General features: G+C 49.2%; 1 protein-coding gene across 5 annotated transcripts in view; it reads left to right on the top strand.

The window, feature by feature from the left end:
- The window catches only part of arhgef10 (Rho guanine nucleotide exchange factor (GEF) 10), a 58,078-nt gene that overhangs the window by 19,647 nt on the left and 21,368 nt on the right, over nt 1-17,063 (top strand). For 3 of the 5 annotated variants that reach the window (XM_035532839.1, XM_035532840.1, XM_035532841.1), the window contains 10 exons: nt 2,909-3,025; nt 4,199-4,310; nt 4,709-4,821; nt 4,917-4,994; nt 5,192-5,371; nt 6,086-6,202; nt 6,817-6,909; nt 7,160-7,330; nt 7,945-8,090; nt 8,701-8,885. In XM_035532839.1, coding sequence (XP_035388732.1) covers nt 2,909-3,025; nt 4,199-4,310; nt 4,709-4,821; nt 4,917-4,994; nt 5,192-5,371; nt 6,086-6,202; nt 6,817-6,909; nt 7,160-7,330; nt 7,945-8,090; nt 8,701-8,885 — 1,312 coding nt within the window. The remainder of the gene's footprint in view (nt 1-2,908; nt 3,026-4,198; nt 4,311-4,708; nt 4,822-4,916; nt 4,995-5,191; nt 5,372-6,085; nt 6,203-6,816; nt 6,910-7,159; nt 7,331-7,944; nt 8,091-8,700; nt 8,886-17,063) is intronic. The other 2 variants (XM_035532842.1, XM_035532843.1) reach the window with 2 other exon arrangements.

The following is a 17,063-nucleotide window of genomic DNA, read 5'->3' as shown; positions in this document are numbered from 1 at the left end:
AACTGTCGCTCTCCCTCTGTTCAGCTGTAGTAGTGTGTGTGTGTGCGGTAACTGTCGCTCTCCCTCTGTTCAGCTGTAGTAGTGTGTGTGTGTGTGCGGTAACTGTCGCTCTCCCTCTGTTCAGCTGTAGTAGTGTGTGTGTGTGCGGTAACTGTCGCTCTCCCTCTGTTCAGCTGTAGTAGTGTGTGTGCGTGTGCGTGCGGTAACTGTCGCTCTCCCTCTGTTCAGCTGTAGTAGTGTGTGTGTGTGTGTGTGTGTGTGTGCGGTAACTGTCGCTCTCCCTCTGTTCAGCTGTAGTAGTGTGTGTGTGTGTGTGTGTGCGGTAACTGTCGCTCTCCCTCTGTTCAGCTGTAGTAGTGTGTGTGTGCGGTAACTGTCACTCTCCCTCTGTTCAGCTGTAGTAGTGTGTGTGTGTGTGTGTGTGTGTGTGCGGTAACTGTCGCTCTCCCTCTGTTCAGCTGTAGTAGTGTGTGTGTGTGCGGTAACTGTCGCTCTCCCTCTGTTCAGCTGTAGTAGTGTGTGTGTGTGTGCGGTAACTGTCGCTCTCCCTCTGTTCAGCTGTAGTAGTGTGTGTGTGTGTGCGGTAACTGTCGCTCTCCCTCTGTTCAGCTGTAGTAGTGTGTGTGTGTGCGGTAACTGTCGCTCTCCCTCTGTTCAGCTGTAGTAGTGTGTGTGTGTGCGGTAACTGTCGCTCTCCCTCTGTTCAGCTGTAGTAGTGTGTGTGTGTGTGTGTGTGTGTGTGTGTGTGCGGTAACTGTCGCTCTCCCTCTGTTCAGCTGTAGTAGTGTGTGTGTGCGGTAACTGTCGCTCTCCCTCTGTTCAGCTGTAGTAGTGTGTGTGTGTGTGTGCGGTAACTGTCGCTCTCCCTCTGTTCAGCTGTAGTAGTGTGTGTGTGTGTGTGCGGTAACTGTCGCTCTCCCTCTGTTCAGCTGTAGTAGTGTGTGTGTGTGTGTGCGGTAACTGTCGCTCTCCCTCTGTTCAGCTGTAGTAGTGTGTGTGTGTGTGCGGTAACTGTCGCTCTCCCTCTGTTCAGCTGTAGTAGTGTGTGTGTGTGTGTGTGCGGTAACTGTCGCTCTCCCTCTGTTCAGCTGTAGTAGTGTGTGTGTGTGCGGTAACTGTCGCTCTCCCTCTGTTCAGCTGTAGTAGTGTGTGTGTGTGTGCGGTAACTGTCGCTCTCCCTCTGTTCAGCTGTAGTAGTGTGTGTGCGGTAACTGTCGCTCTCCCTCTGTTCAGCTGTAGTAGTGTGTGTGTGTGTGTGCGGTAACTGTCGCTCTCCCTCTGTTCAGCTGTAGTAGTGTGTGTGCGGTAACTGTCGCTCTCCCTCTGTTCAGCTGTAGTAGTGTGTGTGTGTGTGTGTGCGGTAACTGTCGCTCTCCCTCTGTTCAGCTGTAGTAGTGTGTGTGTGTGTGCGGTAACTGTCGCTCTCCCTCTGTTCAGCTGTAGTAGTGTGTGTGTGTGTGCGGTAACTGTCGCTCTCCCTCTGTTCAGCTGTAGTAGTGTGTGTGTGTGTGTGCAGTAACTCGCTCTCCCTCTGTTCAGCTGTAGTAGTGTGTGTGTGTGTGCGGTAACTGTCGCTCTCCCTCTGTTCAGCTGTAGTAGTGTGTGTGTGTGTGTGCGGTAACTGTCGCTCTCCCTCTGTTCAGCTGTAGTAGTGTGTGTGTGCGGTAACTGTCGCTCTCCCTCTGTTCAGCTGTAGTAGTGTGTGTGTGTGTGCGGTAACTGTCGCTCTCCCTCTGTTCAGCTGTAGTAGTGTGTGTGTGCGGTAACTGTCGCTCTCCCTCTGTTCAGCTGTAGTAGTGTGTGTGTGTGTGCGGTAACTGTCGCTCTCCCTCTGTTCAGCTGTAGTAGTGTGTGTGTGTGCGGTAACTGTCGCTCTCCCTCTGTTCAGCTGTAGTAGTGTGTGTGTGTGTGCGGTAACTGTCGCTCTCCCTCTGTTCAGCTGTAGTGTGTGTGCGTGTGCGGTAACTGTCGCTCTCCCTCTGTTCAGCTGTAGTGTGTGTGTGTGTGCGGTAACTGTCGCTCTCCCTCTGTTCAGCTGTAGTGTGTGTGTGTGTGCGGTAACTGTCGCTCTCCCTCTGTTCAGCTGTAGTGTGTGTGTGTGTGCGGTAACTGTCGCTCTCCCTCTGTTCAGCTGTAGTAGTGTGTGTGTGCGGTAACTGTCGCTCTCCCTCTGTTCAGCTGTAGTAGTGTGTGTGTGTGTGTGCGGTAACTGTCGCTCTCCCTCTGTTCAGCTGTAGTAGTGTGTGTGTGCGGTAACTGTCGCTCTCCCTCTGTTCAGCTGTAGTAGTGTGTGTGTGCGGTAACTGTCGCTCTCCCTCTGTTCAGCTGTAGTAGTGTGTGTGTGCGGTAACTGTCGCTCTCCCTCTGTTCAGCTGTAGTAGTGTGTGTGCGGTAACTGTCGCTCTCCCTCTGTTCAGCTGTAGTAGTGTGTGTGTGCGGTAACTGTCGCTCTCCCTCTGTTCAGCTGTAGTAGTGTGTGTGTGTGTGTGTGCGGTAACTGTCGCTCTCCCTCTGTTCAGCTGTAGTAGTGTGTGTGTGTGTGCGGTAACTGTCGCTCTCCCTCTGTTCAGTTGTAGTAGTGTGTGTGTGTGTGTGCGGTAACTGTCGCTCTCCCTCTGTTCAGCTGTAGTAGTGTGTGTGTGCGGTAACTGTCGCTCTCCCTCTGTTCAGCTGTAGTAGTGTGTGTGTGCGGTAACTGTCGCTCTCCCTCTGTTCAGCTGTAGTAGTGTGTGTGCGGTAACTGTCGCTCTCCCTCTGTTCAGCTGTAGTAGTGTGTGTGTGCGGTAACTGTCGCTCTCCCTCTGTTCAGCTGTAGTATGTGTGTGTGTGTGTGTGCGGTAACTCGCTCTCCCTCTGTTCAGCTGTAGTAGTGTGTGTGTGCGGTAACTGTCGCTCTCCCTCTGTTCAGCTGTCCCAGGACCTGACGCGTCTGAAGGAGCACTATGAGAGGAGGGTGAGGGATATAATGGCTAATACAGTGGGGACAGTTGAACTACAGCAGCTCAGACACAAACATGAAAAAAAGGTAAACTAAACCACAGCACAGTCTCCCCCGCCGCTCGTCTGTCCCCCGTGTAGTGGCGCACCCCCGGGGCTCCGTCACTCGCCTTCACCTTTAGCTTGTACTGTAGGGCTGCGAGCATGCTCCTGGGAGGGTCTCTGTGTGTGTTTCTTCCTGATTGGTCTGTACAGTGGGCGCACGCTTCATTTGGGCCTTCTCATTCGTGGCTTGATCCATGCTGCTCTGCATGTCATTTGGATATCACCAATCACTGGAACTCTAGCTGACTGCTCCAGCAGTTTGGGACGCTTAGTTTGTCATGTGACTGCTTAATATGCGATCCAATTGGTTGCCAGAGGCAGGAAACGGCACTGAAGTCATTTTGATAGGCCGTGGCTGAATGACGGTTTGCTAGCTGCCCTAAATCGGGGAACGCCCGGAGACTAGTTTCTTTCACGTTCGTTCTCATTCAGCCAGATCCCTACATGAGGAAATGGATGCGTTTTTGGCAGGAATCAGCACAGGTTGTCTCGGTGATGGAGTGACGACCACCTGAGCTGCTGTTGTGGTCTGGTTTAACGCATTTACCCCACCGTCTGGTGGCAAAATGTTTCAAAAAGACTTCAGTTGAGAACAAGGGCTAAAATGTAATGTAAGAGAAATGTGGAAATGTTAGAATTTCTCCTTTAAAGTTTTTTTTTTTAATTTATGTATCTGTGTATATAAAAAAAGACAGTATATGGTGCTGAGCTATGATGTTCTGATAACAAATTTTCATGTGAAAATGATCTCAGTATAAATTTAAATCCGTATGGCCCAACCCTAAAATGACCTGTGGCAATGTTCGTGCTCTGATTCGTGAACGTTTCCTTCGGGTGTTGCTCATTCCAGGCCCGGCATATCTGTCTGTGACCCGATGACCATTTTATATGAGCCGAACCTGGTGAACACTAAACTGTACAGTTTACTACAGTTGCGGGACTACGGTCGCAGGGCTGATGTTCTGATGGATTAACTACGGCCGCAGGGCTGATGTTCTGCTGGATTAACTTTGGTCGCAGGGCTGATGTTCTGCTGGATTAACTACGGTCGCAGGGCTGATGTTCTGCTGGATTAACTACATTTCCATTCTCACATCTGTGTCTGTGCTCCACTGCCGAGCCTCAGCACTAGTGAAGGTCCGTTTATGTGGAACAGGTGCAAAGGCTCGTGAAGGCAGCCAAAGACGGAACCAAGGACAGCCTGGAGAGAACCAGGGCCGCTATGAAGAAGGGAAAGTCCTTCATCCGGACCAAGTCCTTCTGCCAGGGTAGGAGCTCCCCCACGCGCTGCCGTCTCCCTCGCTCAGTCGTAGGGTGCTGTAATAATGCTAACTGGAGCCTGCTAGCTGTCATTGGTTCATTCACTGACATTAGTGTTGGACAGTTTTCCATCTTTTTCAACAACTCATACATCCAGCAAGTCCAACGAACACAAACGCAAGCCTTCAGCCCTACGGTCCACTGGTCCTGAGGACTTACTGCTTCACACTTGGCTTAAATATTCATGTTACAGATGTTTCTGAATACGGTTACAGGTGTTACTGAAAGCCTTTAACTGACCTCGGGGTGTTGGCCTATGGATGGGACTGTACTGACCTGGATCAGAGCTTTATGGTGTCTCTCCCATTCTGCCTCTCCTTTGTGTCTGGCTTCCGTTGGGTGGCAGAGAGGAAGATGTCCTGTTTTGAGGAAGAGGAGCCTGAGGTCTTCATCGAGGTGGACTGTTTTAATGTGGAGCCTGTGCTAAGCCCCGCCCCTGAGGGCCTCTCTGAACAACAGGTACACACACACACACACAGCATGCGACCTGTGCATGTATTCTAGAGAACCCAGGTTATCTCGAGTGTCTTGTATCTGTGTGTCTGTACCGACAGGTTGTCAGGAGATGCATTCTGGAATCAATACTGGAGAGTGAGAAGAGTTACTTACAGGCACTGAAGCGAATACTAGAGGTAGCTTCTGTAGCAGACTCAGGAACAGCCTGAACTACTCGGAGCCAGTATCTATAAAAAATATACACAGAGTTGTAACGTGTGTGTGTGATTAACGGAGAGGGTTTCATCTGCTGCGTCTGCGGGCTGGGTTCTTCTGGGGTTCTTCTGGGGTTCTGTGGATTGAGCTCTGCCTGGTTCTGCCGTGCCTGTCACAGCAGTATGAGAAGCCCCTACTGGAGATCGAGCCACAGCTCCTGAGCAGGAGGAAGTGTAAGGTGGTGTTTCACCGCGTGCGGGACATTCTGCAGTGTCACGCCCTCTTCCAGATCGCCCTGGCCAGCCGCGTGGCCGACTGGGACCTGCTACAGACCATCGGAGATGTGTTTGTCGCGTCGGTGGGTTACGAGTTTAACCTGGGGGCAGATACATACGTAACACATGTGTAACACAAGACAGAACATAAACTAACATGTGTGTAATACAAAACAAAACATAAACTAACACGCGTGTAACACAAGACAGAACATAAACTAACATGCGTGTAATACAAAACATTAACATGCGTGTAATACAAAACAAAACATAAACTAACACACGTGTAACACAAGACAGAACATAAACTAACACACGTGTAACACAAGACAGAACATAAACTAACATGCGTGTAATACAAAACATAAACTAACACGCGTGTAACACAAGACAGAACATAAACTAACATGCGTGTAATACAAAACAAAACAAACTAACACGCGTGTAATACAAAACAAAACATAAACTAACATGCGTGTAATACAAAACAAAACATAAACTAACACGCGTGTAACACAAGACAGAACATAAACTAACACGCGTGTAACACAAGACAGAACATAAACTAACACGCGTGTAACACAAGACAGAACATAAACTAACACACCTGTCATGGCAAGTGCAAAGACACTGCTGCATAGAGAGGCTACCAACAGAGACACACACACACACATACACACTCATACACACACACTCATACACACACTCATACACACACACACATATACACACACACACAGTCACCAGTAAGCCCAGTATGACCTGTGTGTTGTCTGCCCTTTCTCATCCCACCCCAGTTCTCCAAGTCCATGGTGCTGGACGCGTATGGCGATTACGTCAACAACTTCAGCACGGCCATGGGGGCGGTGAGAAAGGCCTGCTCGTCCAAACCTGGCTTTCTCGAGTTCCTCAAGGTCAGACACACGTACACCCACACGTGTAATTCACCATCGTGCATCGTGTATGAACAGTACAGTAGCAACGATTAAACCACCAGCACACCTCCTCTTGTTCCAGCTCACGATGAAAGCCACAATCTGAATAAAGGCTACGATCTTGCCTGATCCGATGTAACTGTAGCGCTAAGCTAAAATGTGACTGTACGATGTAACTGTAGCGCTAAGCTAAGATGTGACTGTACGATGTAACTGTAGCGCTAAGCTAAGATGTGACTGTACGATGTAACTGTAGCGCTAAGCCAAGATGTGACTGTACGATGTAACTGTAGCGCTAAGCCAAGATGTGACTGTACGATGTAACTGTAGCGCTAAGCCAAGATGTGACTGTACGATGTAACTGTAGCGCTAAGCCAAGATGTGACTGTACGATGTAACTGTAGCGCTAAGATAAAATACATATATTCAGATATTCCCCTATTGACAGTGTAATATAGTGAAAAGGTCTCAATCTTTTTGTTCTGACCCAGAAGATCTTTCTGTCCATCTCCACCTCATGTAAAAGCCGTTACACTGAACAACCGCGGTGGGTCATTATGATAGTTGTGACCCTTCTGCTGTGTGTCTCCTAGCAACGGCAGGAGTGCAACCCAGAGCGGCTCTCTCTCTACGGCCTGTTGATTAAGCCCATACAGAGATTCCCCCAGTTCATTGTGCTCCTGCAGGTAATGCGTGCACACACACACACACACACACACACACACACACACACACACTCCAGTCGCCATCCAGTTCCATTGTGACCTCACAAGTCTACAAACTGTAGAAATTTTACTTGTCATGACTTATGATGACCACTAGAGGGAGCGCACTCCTTATTTTCCAGCATGTGCGTGTGTGTGTGTGTGTGTGTGTGTGTGTGTGTGTGTGTGTGTTCATGTGCGTGTGCGTGTTCGCCCACTGCTCCGTGCACAGGAGATGCTGAGGCACACCCCCGTGGGCCACACGGACCGCCTGCCCCTGCAGATGGCTCTGACCGAGCTGGAGACCCTGGCCGAGAAACTGGCCGAGAAGAAGAGGGAGGCGGACCAGCGTTGCGAGATCAAGCACATCGCTAAGGCGATGAACGAGCGCTACCTCAACAAGGTAGAGGCATGAGCCCCCCCCCCCCCCCCACATCTGCACATCGCTGCTAGACTCCAGCTCACGCATGCTGTCATGGTGGCTCTTAGGGCCGTGAGAAAAGCCACTTCCCCGGGGTTTGTTCTAGCCGCTCGGGTTTGCCCATTTACCTCGAGCTCGCAGGTTGAGTTCTTAAAGTAAACCGAAAGGTAAATACAAAATCAGAGCGGGACTTTTATTTTGAAAAATATTCATCAGGATTGGAGCGTGCTCTGTTCCATGTCCGGCTGGAGTGGAAACCAGAGTGTGTGCTGGACCCAAGGCTGAATAATACACTCCAGCAGAATACAACAATACAAAAGAGAAGACTTTATACATGTGCACATGTGCGCATTTTGCTTGTGTGTGTGTGTGTGTTTGTGTGTGTTGTGTGTGCGTGTGCGTTTGCATGCGGTGCCGTTTCTCTTCTACCAATCTATCAGCAGAAAGAATGCTCATTAATGGTAGAAATACAGATAGGAAAATGGAGTTGGTGTGGAGTTCGCAGGAAAGATCTCTGCGTTGGTGTCGTCCTGTGTCCGGCTGTGCTCCGCGTGTCGTGTTGCCGTAGTAACGGTCGCTCCCTCTCCTCGTCCCAGCTCCTGAGCAGCGGCACCAGGTACCTGATCCGCTCGGATGATGTGGTGGAGACGGTGTACAACGATCGTGGAGAGATCGTCAAGACCAAAGAACGAAGACTCTTCCTCCTCAGTGATGTGCTCATGTGTGCCACGCCCAACACGCGGTGAGACACACACACACACACACACACACACACACACACACATCTATAATGATCTCCACCTCCACTGTTCCTGTTGTAAGCCAGCAGGCAGACTAGACCATCATCTCTCACTGAAGTGTGCTCACTACGCCCCCTGCTGGCAGAAGCCGGGCTTGTGCTTGGGCACCCTCTCAACTCGCCTGCCTCTAAAAAGCTTCCTTTCTAATGAGTCATCGCACAGACTGGTTTGGCTTTACTGCTGTAACAGCACAGAAATCACAGCGGTAACACAGCACGCAGCGGTAACACAGCGGTAACACAGCGGTAAAACAGCACACAGCGGTAACACAGCACACAGCGGTAACACAGTGCTCACTTTGATCGTGCCTTTAACTCAAAGTGGCTTTTTGGCTCATCACCAGTTTCACTGGTGCCAGTTGTCTTTTGTTTCTGGTCTCACTGTAAAATTTTCATTTTAGTCTTTTTTTTATCTCCGTTTGAGGATGATTCATGCATATGTTTTGGTCTGTCAGTCTCCAGGGTTGCTCACTTTCTGTAGTCTTGCCCTTTCTAACCTTTGCTCAGGGTCTGCTAAAGGCGTAAGTTCTACCTCCTGTGGCTCTCCACCCAGGTCTCCTTTGGATGGTGCGGGCGGAGGAGGGGGCGGGCCGTCGGGACAGCGCTTCCTGCTGAAGTGGAGTGTTCCTCTCAGTCTGGTGGAGGTGGTGGAGTTCGGCTCCACGGAGGACATGGGAGACTCCGCCTCTTATCCTGCCCCTCACTCTGGAGACAAAGTCGTCATCAATGCCCAGCCAAGTACGCTAGTACCTCTCTCTCTCACACACACACACACACACACACACACACACTCACACTCACACTCACTCACACACTCACACTCACTCACACTCACTCACACACACACTCACACTCACACACACACACACACACACTCTCACACACACACACACACTCACTCACTCACAATCACACTCGCACACTCACTCACTCACTCACTCACACACACTCTCACACACACACACTCACACACACACACACACACACACACACACACACATCTATAATGATCTCCACCTCCACTGCTCATCCACTGTAATAATTTTTATTATTGCGTGTCCAGCATATGTCCAGTCCTGCAGAGTCACTCCCCTGTGCAGTGCTGTCCATTTCCTGCTTGGGAACATAAACCTTCAGCCTCATAAGTGCTGGCGAAAGAGCTCGTGTTTGGTCGCGTTGGGGTCCGTTTCAGTCGTACACGCTGCTTGGAGAGCACGTCTGTCTGCTTTATGAACTTTATGAACGTTTTCCAGTGGAAGTGCATCTGTGAGCTAGCGGCCGTGTTCTGTGGGCGTTTGCACTGTGGTTGGTATGCAGTCTCCCCCGGTGGGATCTGGAAGTCCTTGACGTCTGGAACATCCTGTTTCAGACGCGTCCATGAATAATTCAGAGCTTTGGTCGACCTGTTAGTTGGCCCAGTAAATGTTTTTTTTTTTTTTTTTAACAAAGTTTAATTTTTTGATCACCTGTGGGCATGTAATTGGTACACTGTTTTAAGTAAGTGCACTGCAGATAGAGTCCAGATCTACTGTTACGTCCTATAGGTGCAAACAATAATTTATAAAGCATGGCCCACTCAGCCCCAGACTAAATCACTCATTACACCGAAGACCAACACAATGCACCAATGAAAGCAAAAACAACTCATCACTGAACAAACTAACAGGACAAGCAGGCCAAAATGACAAACAAACCATCAAAAACATCAAATCAAACTAGCTAATACTAAATAAAGATAAAAGATGGTACAAGATGACAAGTAACGTAACATCTAACAGTGTTAAATGCTCATTTAAGTTCAGCAGTTTGGTCTCATTTGTTATTTTTAAATAGTTGTATTTTGTAATGTGCAAAACACCCAAGCTGTAGTTCAGGGCTGTGGCTCAGCTGTAGTTCAGGGCTGTAGTTCAGAGCTGTGGCTCAGCTGTAGTTCAGGGCTGTAGTTCAGAGCTGTGGCTCAGCTGTAGTTCAGGGCTGTAGTTCAGAGCTGTGGCTCAGCTGTAGTTCAGGGCTGTAGTTCAGAGCTGTGGCTCAGCTGTAGTTCAGGGCTGTAGTTCAGAGCTGTAGTTCAGAGCTGTGGCTCAGCTGTAGTTCAGAGCTGTGGCTCAGCTGTAGTTCAGGGCTGTAGTTCAGAGTTGTGGCTCAGCTGTAGTTCAGGGCTGTAGTTCAGAGCTGTGGCTCAGCTGTAGTTCAGAGCTGTGGCTCAGCTGTAGTTCAGGGCTGTAGTTCAGAGCTGTAGTTCAGAGCTGTAGTTCCTGAACAGATGTTGTAAACAGACGCTGTCCTGAACAGATGTTGTAGGCTGACATTGCTTGTTCAGTTGTTACAGGATCCAAGGTTAAATCTAATTTGGAAAGACTGTCTCTGTGTACCAGCTAGACTCATATTTTGAAAATGTTTATAGTATTCACACAAAGTTTCGAGTAGGAAACATATGTTCTGTCCTCAGACTGACCCATTAACATGCAGAAATCCCAGTTCTTAGTCAGAAATGCACAATAGGCAGGATTGGACAGGACTGCTGTAGCAGTCAGTACTGCTGTAGCAGTCAGTAGTACAGTAGCAGTCAGTAGTACAGTAGCAGTCAGTACTGCTGTAGCAGTCAGTAGTACAGTAGCAGTCAGTACTGCTGTAGCAGTCTGTAGTACAGTAGCAGTCTGTAGTACAGTAGCAGTCAGTACTGCTGTAGCAGTATTAGTCAGTGCTGCTCTGCAGTCTAAGAATTCGTACATTTGGGTAATGCAAACATCGGGCACATCCAGCTAGGGGTGTAAATCCCATGAGCCTCCACCTCGGGACATTAGGCTCTGACCTGTTGGCCAGTCCTGTCTGCTGAACGCTGACCTCTGATCCCTGGCCTCTGCCATTTCTCTGAAGGACTGTGGGCTTTACTCTGGTGGAGTGTGTGCTCTTTGTCGACGTGTTTAACATGCTGCACCCTGTCCCTGTCTGGAGTGGCTCCATGGAAACGCTGACCCTAGGCCTGGTGTTATCCAGTGTGGACTTCTGCTCACACGATCAGACGTGTTGTGGAGATCTGTGGAGGTGCTGTGGATCTGTGGAGGTGTTTCAGTTCTTGGAATGGCAGGTTCCCAGGGGCATTCGAGCTATGCAACACTCAAAGCACAAAAAGCATTCAAGGTGTTTGTGAGTCAAATCCCAGCCCACTTTCTCTAAATGGCCACAAAGAATTTTTGTGGTCTGGTGAATCGAGTCTCGTCGACAGCAGGAGGGGGAAGCTGGTTAGCAAACCCCCAGAGGAATTTAGTCATCTGCTTCAGTGAAACGTGATCGGATGTACGACCAAGAGCTGCGTGCGATGTGCGGCGTGAGTCTGCCTTCTCCACCCGAGGGACTTCCACGCACGCTGAGTGCTTTCGCCAGGGCCGTGGCATCAGTGACGGTTTCATGTGTGAAACAAAAATGGTTGTTGGAAAGCATCTGCTGTCCTGGGACACATTGGGTGGAGGAGCAGGTGGAGTAGGTGGCAGTTCGAGAAGGTCACACTAATTCACAGAGAATGGAGGGAGTGAGAAAGACAGACACAGCCTTTTGACTTTAAATATCACATACGTGCACACAAACACACTGGAACCAGGGCAACACAGTAGCCTAAACCCAGAACCACTTTAATGGGATTTGCTGTTACATAATGCATAGCCACATGTATAAAAGCCTTATAAATACAGCCTGAGTAAGTGTGTCTTTTTTTAACTTTGTCATTTAGTCTGGCACTCTTTGTACGGTGGGTTTATTTATAGTCCGTCATGAAACTGTGCTGTTGTTCACGTGCATAATCCTGTCTCCCTTCTCATTCCTGTGGTGAGGACATCCCGCCAGGCTGACACCTGATCCCCGGTCCCAGATCGCTACGCTTCCTGTTGAGAAGTGTGTGTTTGGACAGACCTGCTGTCTGTGCAGGTGCTGATGTGTCACTCCACACAGCTGCTCTGCACTGAAACGAACATACACAAAGTGGCCAAAGGGGGGGGGGAGAGAGAGAGAGAAAGAAAGGAAAAGGGTTATATTTGAACACAGAGCTCAGTGTAACTCTTCTCTGCAGGCCGGTGGTCTTTAGAATCAACACCAGTGCAGGCCGGTGGCCTTTAGAATCAACACCAGTGCAGGCCGGTGGCCTTTAGAATCAACACCAGTGCAGGCCGGTGGCCTTTAGAATCAACACCAGTGCAGGCCGGTGGCCTTTAGAATCAACACCAGTGCAGGCCGGTGGCCTTTAGAATCAACACCAGTGCAGGCCGGTGGCCTTTAGAATCAACACCAGTGCAGGCCGGTGGCCTTTAGAATCAACACCAGTGCAGGCCGGTGGCCTTTAGAATCAACACCAGTGCAGGCCGGTGGCCGTTAGAATCAACACCAGTGCAGGCCGGTGGCCGTTAGAATCAACACCAGTGCAGGCCGGTGGCCGTTAGAATCAACACCAGTGCAGGCCGGTGGCCTTTAGAATCAACACCAGTGCAGGCCGGTGGCCTTTAGAATCAACACCAGTGCAGGCCGGTGGCCGTTAGAATCAACACCAGTGCAGGCCGGTGGCCGTTAGAATCAACACCAGTGCAGGCCGGTGGCCGTTAGAATCAACACCAGTGCAGGCCGGTGGCCGTTAGAATCAACACCAGTGCAGGCCGGTGGCCTTTAGAATCAACACCAGTGCAGGCCGGTGGCCTTTAGAATCAACACCAGTGCAGGCCGGTGGCCTTTAGAATCAACACCAGTGCAGGCCGGTGGCCTTTAGAATCAACACCAGTGCAGGCCGGTGGCCTTTAGAATCAACACCAGTGCAGGCCGGTGGCCTTTAGAATCAACACCAGTGCAGGCCGGTGGCCGTTAGAATCAACACCAGTGCAGGCCGGTGGCCGTTAGAATCAACACCAGTGCAGGCCGGTGGCCTTTAGAATCAACACCAGTGCAGGCCGGTGGCCGTTAGAATCAACACCAGTGCAGGCCGGTGGCCGTTAGAATCAACACCAGTGCAGGCCGGTGGCCGTTAGAATCAACACCAGTGCAGGCCGGTGGCCTTTAGAATCAACACCAGTGCAGGCCGGTGGCCTTTAGAATCAACACCAGTGCAGGCCGGTGGCCTTTAGAATCAACACCAGTGCAGGCCGGTGGCCTTTAGAATCAACACCAGTGCAGGCCGGTGGCCTTTAGAATCAACACCAGTGCAGGCCGGTGGCCGTTAGAATCAACACCAGTGCAGGCCGGTGGCCTTTAGAATCAACACCAGTGCAGGCCGGTGGCCGTTAGAATCAACACCAATCTCCCCCCGTGCTTTAAAACTGAAGCTCTAACTATTGCGTTTAAACCTGCAGGCGGCCATGAGCTCAGCGTGTTCATGCCCACGCACCGACACAGAACATGCCCGCGCAACCGGGCCGGAGCCGTCTCCATGGTGACGGAACGGAGGCCTTTGTAAATGTGGCTTCTGCAGGGACTAACCCCAGAGTGGCGAGTGAGGGCGTGTTGCCCCTCTGCTTCGGGCTGAGGCGGGGGGGCAGGCTAGGCCATGGCACGCTCAGCATTATGGGAGCAGCGGAGTCAGCAGAGCCGTGGTGGAGCGTTTCTGAAGCGCTTTCACTTTTCACTTTCGCCTAGACAAGCAGCTAGTGTGGCTGCATCGTTCTCACCAGTGAAAGCTGGGTTCGATCCCTGAGGCTCAAACCCATGTGTGCGCCTGTTATACAGACAGCGTAACAGTAGATGGCGCTGTTCTGCCTCTGTATCCGTTTGTACTTGGATGCTGACCTAGTAGTGCTGACCAATCAGAATTTGTGCTGCAACACCTTAATGCAGGATGTGTTGTTATTGGTTGTTGTTTTTATGGTTCCTCCTAATTGACGGTTTTGTACGGTGTCTAATAAATGAATCAGGGTGATTTTATTCGATTATTAATACATATTCAGTCTTGAAAATGCAGTGTGAATCTGATGTGATCTTCAGCATAGTGAATCCTGCAGCTTACAGCCAACAAATTAAAACAAAGCAAAAGATTACAGACACACCCTGTAAAGATTTAGACACACCCTGTAAAGATATAAAGACGCCCTGTAAAGATTACAAAGACCCTGTGTGTGCGTGTGTAAGAGATGAATAGGAACTTTAGCTGTTTTTCCACTGCGGTTTTGTCTCTGCCTGGTGCTTCTGTCTAACGTCTGTTTGGGTGATTTCAGTAAGTCGGTGACCACAAACGCGCTGTTAAACTGTATATTTACTTCTTCAATGCGCAAATGTGCTCGTGCGCAGACAAAATCACAAACACGCGTGCGTGTGTGTTTTTTTTTTTCTCTTTCTCGAGCTCTCCAAAACGACACTTAATGTCCACATATAGGTCTAATTTTCTGTAATCCGATGGTGTACTCCTCCACACACCCACAGACCTGGAGCAGGAGAGCCAGGCCAGACTCGCCCACGCTGCTTAGCACACCACACACATCCGCTGTGACGGTGCTGGCCGAGCCATGTGCGATCCAACTAAACGGGCTTTGTCCATGTTCACCTTTACAGCAGGCACTCACTAGCGGGGTTGTGTCAGTATCGCGTTGTCATGGCGATTCACACGCGCACTGTTATCTGGCATGTGTAGGTGATGGAGCTGGTCACCTGCTGCGATGAGGGTTGCGAATACTGCAGCGCTCTCCAGCGAAGACGACGAGGCGTTTAACAAGAGCCCTATTCCTCCAACTAGTGTGTGGAGGGCACACTTCACGCGCACACACACACTCTCAGCTTGAGCTGAGGCCAGATTGTGGAGAAGGGTGTGATATTGCTGGCTAGTTTGCACCTTTTTGATGTGTTTATACAGTACAAGTGAAACATTTTACAATGACATTATTAAGCACTTATGTGGTAGAAAAGGTGTGTGTGTGTGTGTGTGTGTGTGTGTGTGTGTGTGTGAGAGAGAGAGAGAGAGAGAGAGAGAGACTGTCCAGTGTTCCCATAGAACAATTCAAATCTGGTCTCTCCGAGAAAAGCCAGTTCTACCTCAACAGTTTCAAATTCAGTTTCAAAATTCCTGTATTTTTCTCTGGCAGAGAAATGAGGAACCTGAGCAGCTAAAGTTGGGCAATTTAAGTTCAATATAATTGTTAGCACTAATATTCAGACACATAAATCAAAAACCTCTCTCTCTCTCTCGCTCGCTCGTAGTCTCTCTGTTGGAAGCAGTCTTTGTCTTTGAATACATATAACAAAAGATCATCAATGTTTAGAACGTAGTAATCACTGCTAATTAAACACAGTTGTACTATACTCCCAAAATCACTCACCGCCGTAATGTGCTGGTGGGACCTAGAACTGGCTGAAGTAGTATGGAGGAGTTTGGGCCCATGTGACGAAAAACTCTTTATAAAACTCACTTTTGCTGGACTGCCTGGTGTATGCGATAAATAAGAGTGCCATAACTCTGTAACCACGACATGGCATGCCGCTTGTGATGATAATGTGCCAGTTTTGAACGCGCTCGAATCTGACAGAAAATGTTTTCTAATGCAGTTTACACAATTCACAACACTGACATTTAACCAAAAAATGTTCAAAATACAAGTCTTGCTGGCATTCTAGAGGAAGCAAGCGCATAAAAAAGTGACATCATCCACTTTCACCTTCCATTCATTCATAGATGACATCGCTTCTGCACCCCAGTTTAATTTCTTTAAACATGCAAACATTATTTGGCATGATTTCACTTGGTAACGGCAGCAGTTGAGGTTTTATTTTGGTATTATGATTGGCCTCACTGTGGAGTAGAAGAGAGCAGGGATACTGGCAGGTTCTTACCAACACATGCAGTATAAACGTGATATGAAATAATCATTAGAAAATGTAAATTGTAAAGTGATATTTGAAAAGAACCAGATTGAAAAGCATAACATGCAACTACTGATATAAGTCCTTACTGGTGCTCACGTGTGTGTGTGTGTGTGTGTGTGTGTGTGTGTGTGGTGGTGGTGGTGGTGGTATGGGCCGTTTATCACAATTTATCACAATTATTATCATTTATCACAATTTTTATCAGGAGGAAATATTGTGATAATTTAAATATCGCCCAGCACCACCAATCTATATCTTGGACCTGTTAAAAGTCCAGTGGTATCATTTTGTGCACGGTGGTTAACACTGCTGTCTGAGTCATCTGGCCCACAGATGCTCCACCCACACGTAGATGGAGAGCGTGGTATCTTACCACACTGCCAGGATTCTGCCAGCTGCATTCTGATTGGCTGTCTGCACTACTGCCTACACGCACCTCCATGTGTCATTACACTGGTCCGATATGAATCAAAGTTGTTGTTCCAGCTCAGTTCAGCCTTAGCGAACAGTTGCACATAGTAAAATAAGCCTTTCAGAGCAAGATGTGTCCAAGATATGTCCACGGGACTGTGAAAGGTTGGATGCATCTCATCATTCAGATTAACTGAAGAGTTTTGCTAAGAGACATCGTTGCTTGTTTGCCAGCTACGGGAAAAGCCTCTCTGTGTGTCCACTCCTGTCCATCACAGTCGCACACCTCACAGACTAAGGCACAGGGCACATGACGAAATTGGCACTGACCAATCCTGGGTCATTTAGCACATACTCTGAGTGAAGAGAACTGCTACAGAACTGTCACGGCCTTTCCCGCCATTTTGTCTGTATTACAGAGCCGCCATATACGTCCGCTTTCCCGAGGGAATGTTTATGTGGGGATTCGATTTTCAAGAGTGCCTCCGCTACACGTCTTGCTAACATAGCAGTGATTTGGTCAGTTTGTGTGTCAGTCAAGTTTAGTCAGCGGTTTTAGGCTGTTGAGGACTCCAGACTCTCCCTAGAGACTGGCAGTGTAGGACTTCTGCCTCCCAGCTCCAGGGTCTCGGATTCGAGTACGGGGTTGGAGTCCCGGCCTGGCTGCTGGGTTGCCGTGTT

Source organism: Electrophorus electricus, chromosome 13 (assembly GCF_013358815.1).
Source record: "Electrophorus electricus isolate fEleEle1 chromosome 13, fEleEle1.pri, whole genome shotgun sequence".
Classification (NCBI taxonomy): Eukaryota; Metazoa; Chordata; class Actinopteri; order Gymnotiformes; family Gymnotidae; genus Electrophorus; species Electrophorus electricus.
Note: the sequence above shows the minus strand (reverse complement) of the source record. Positions and strands in the feature narration are given on the sequence as shown.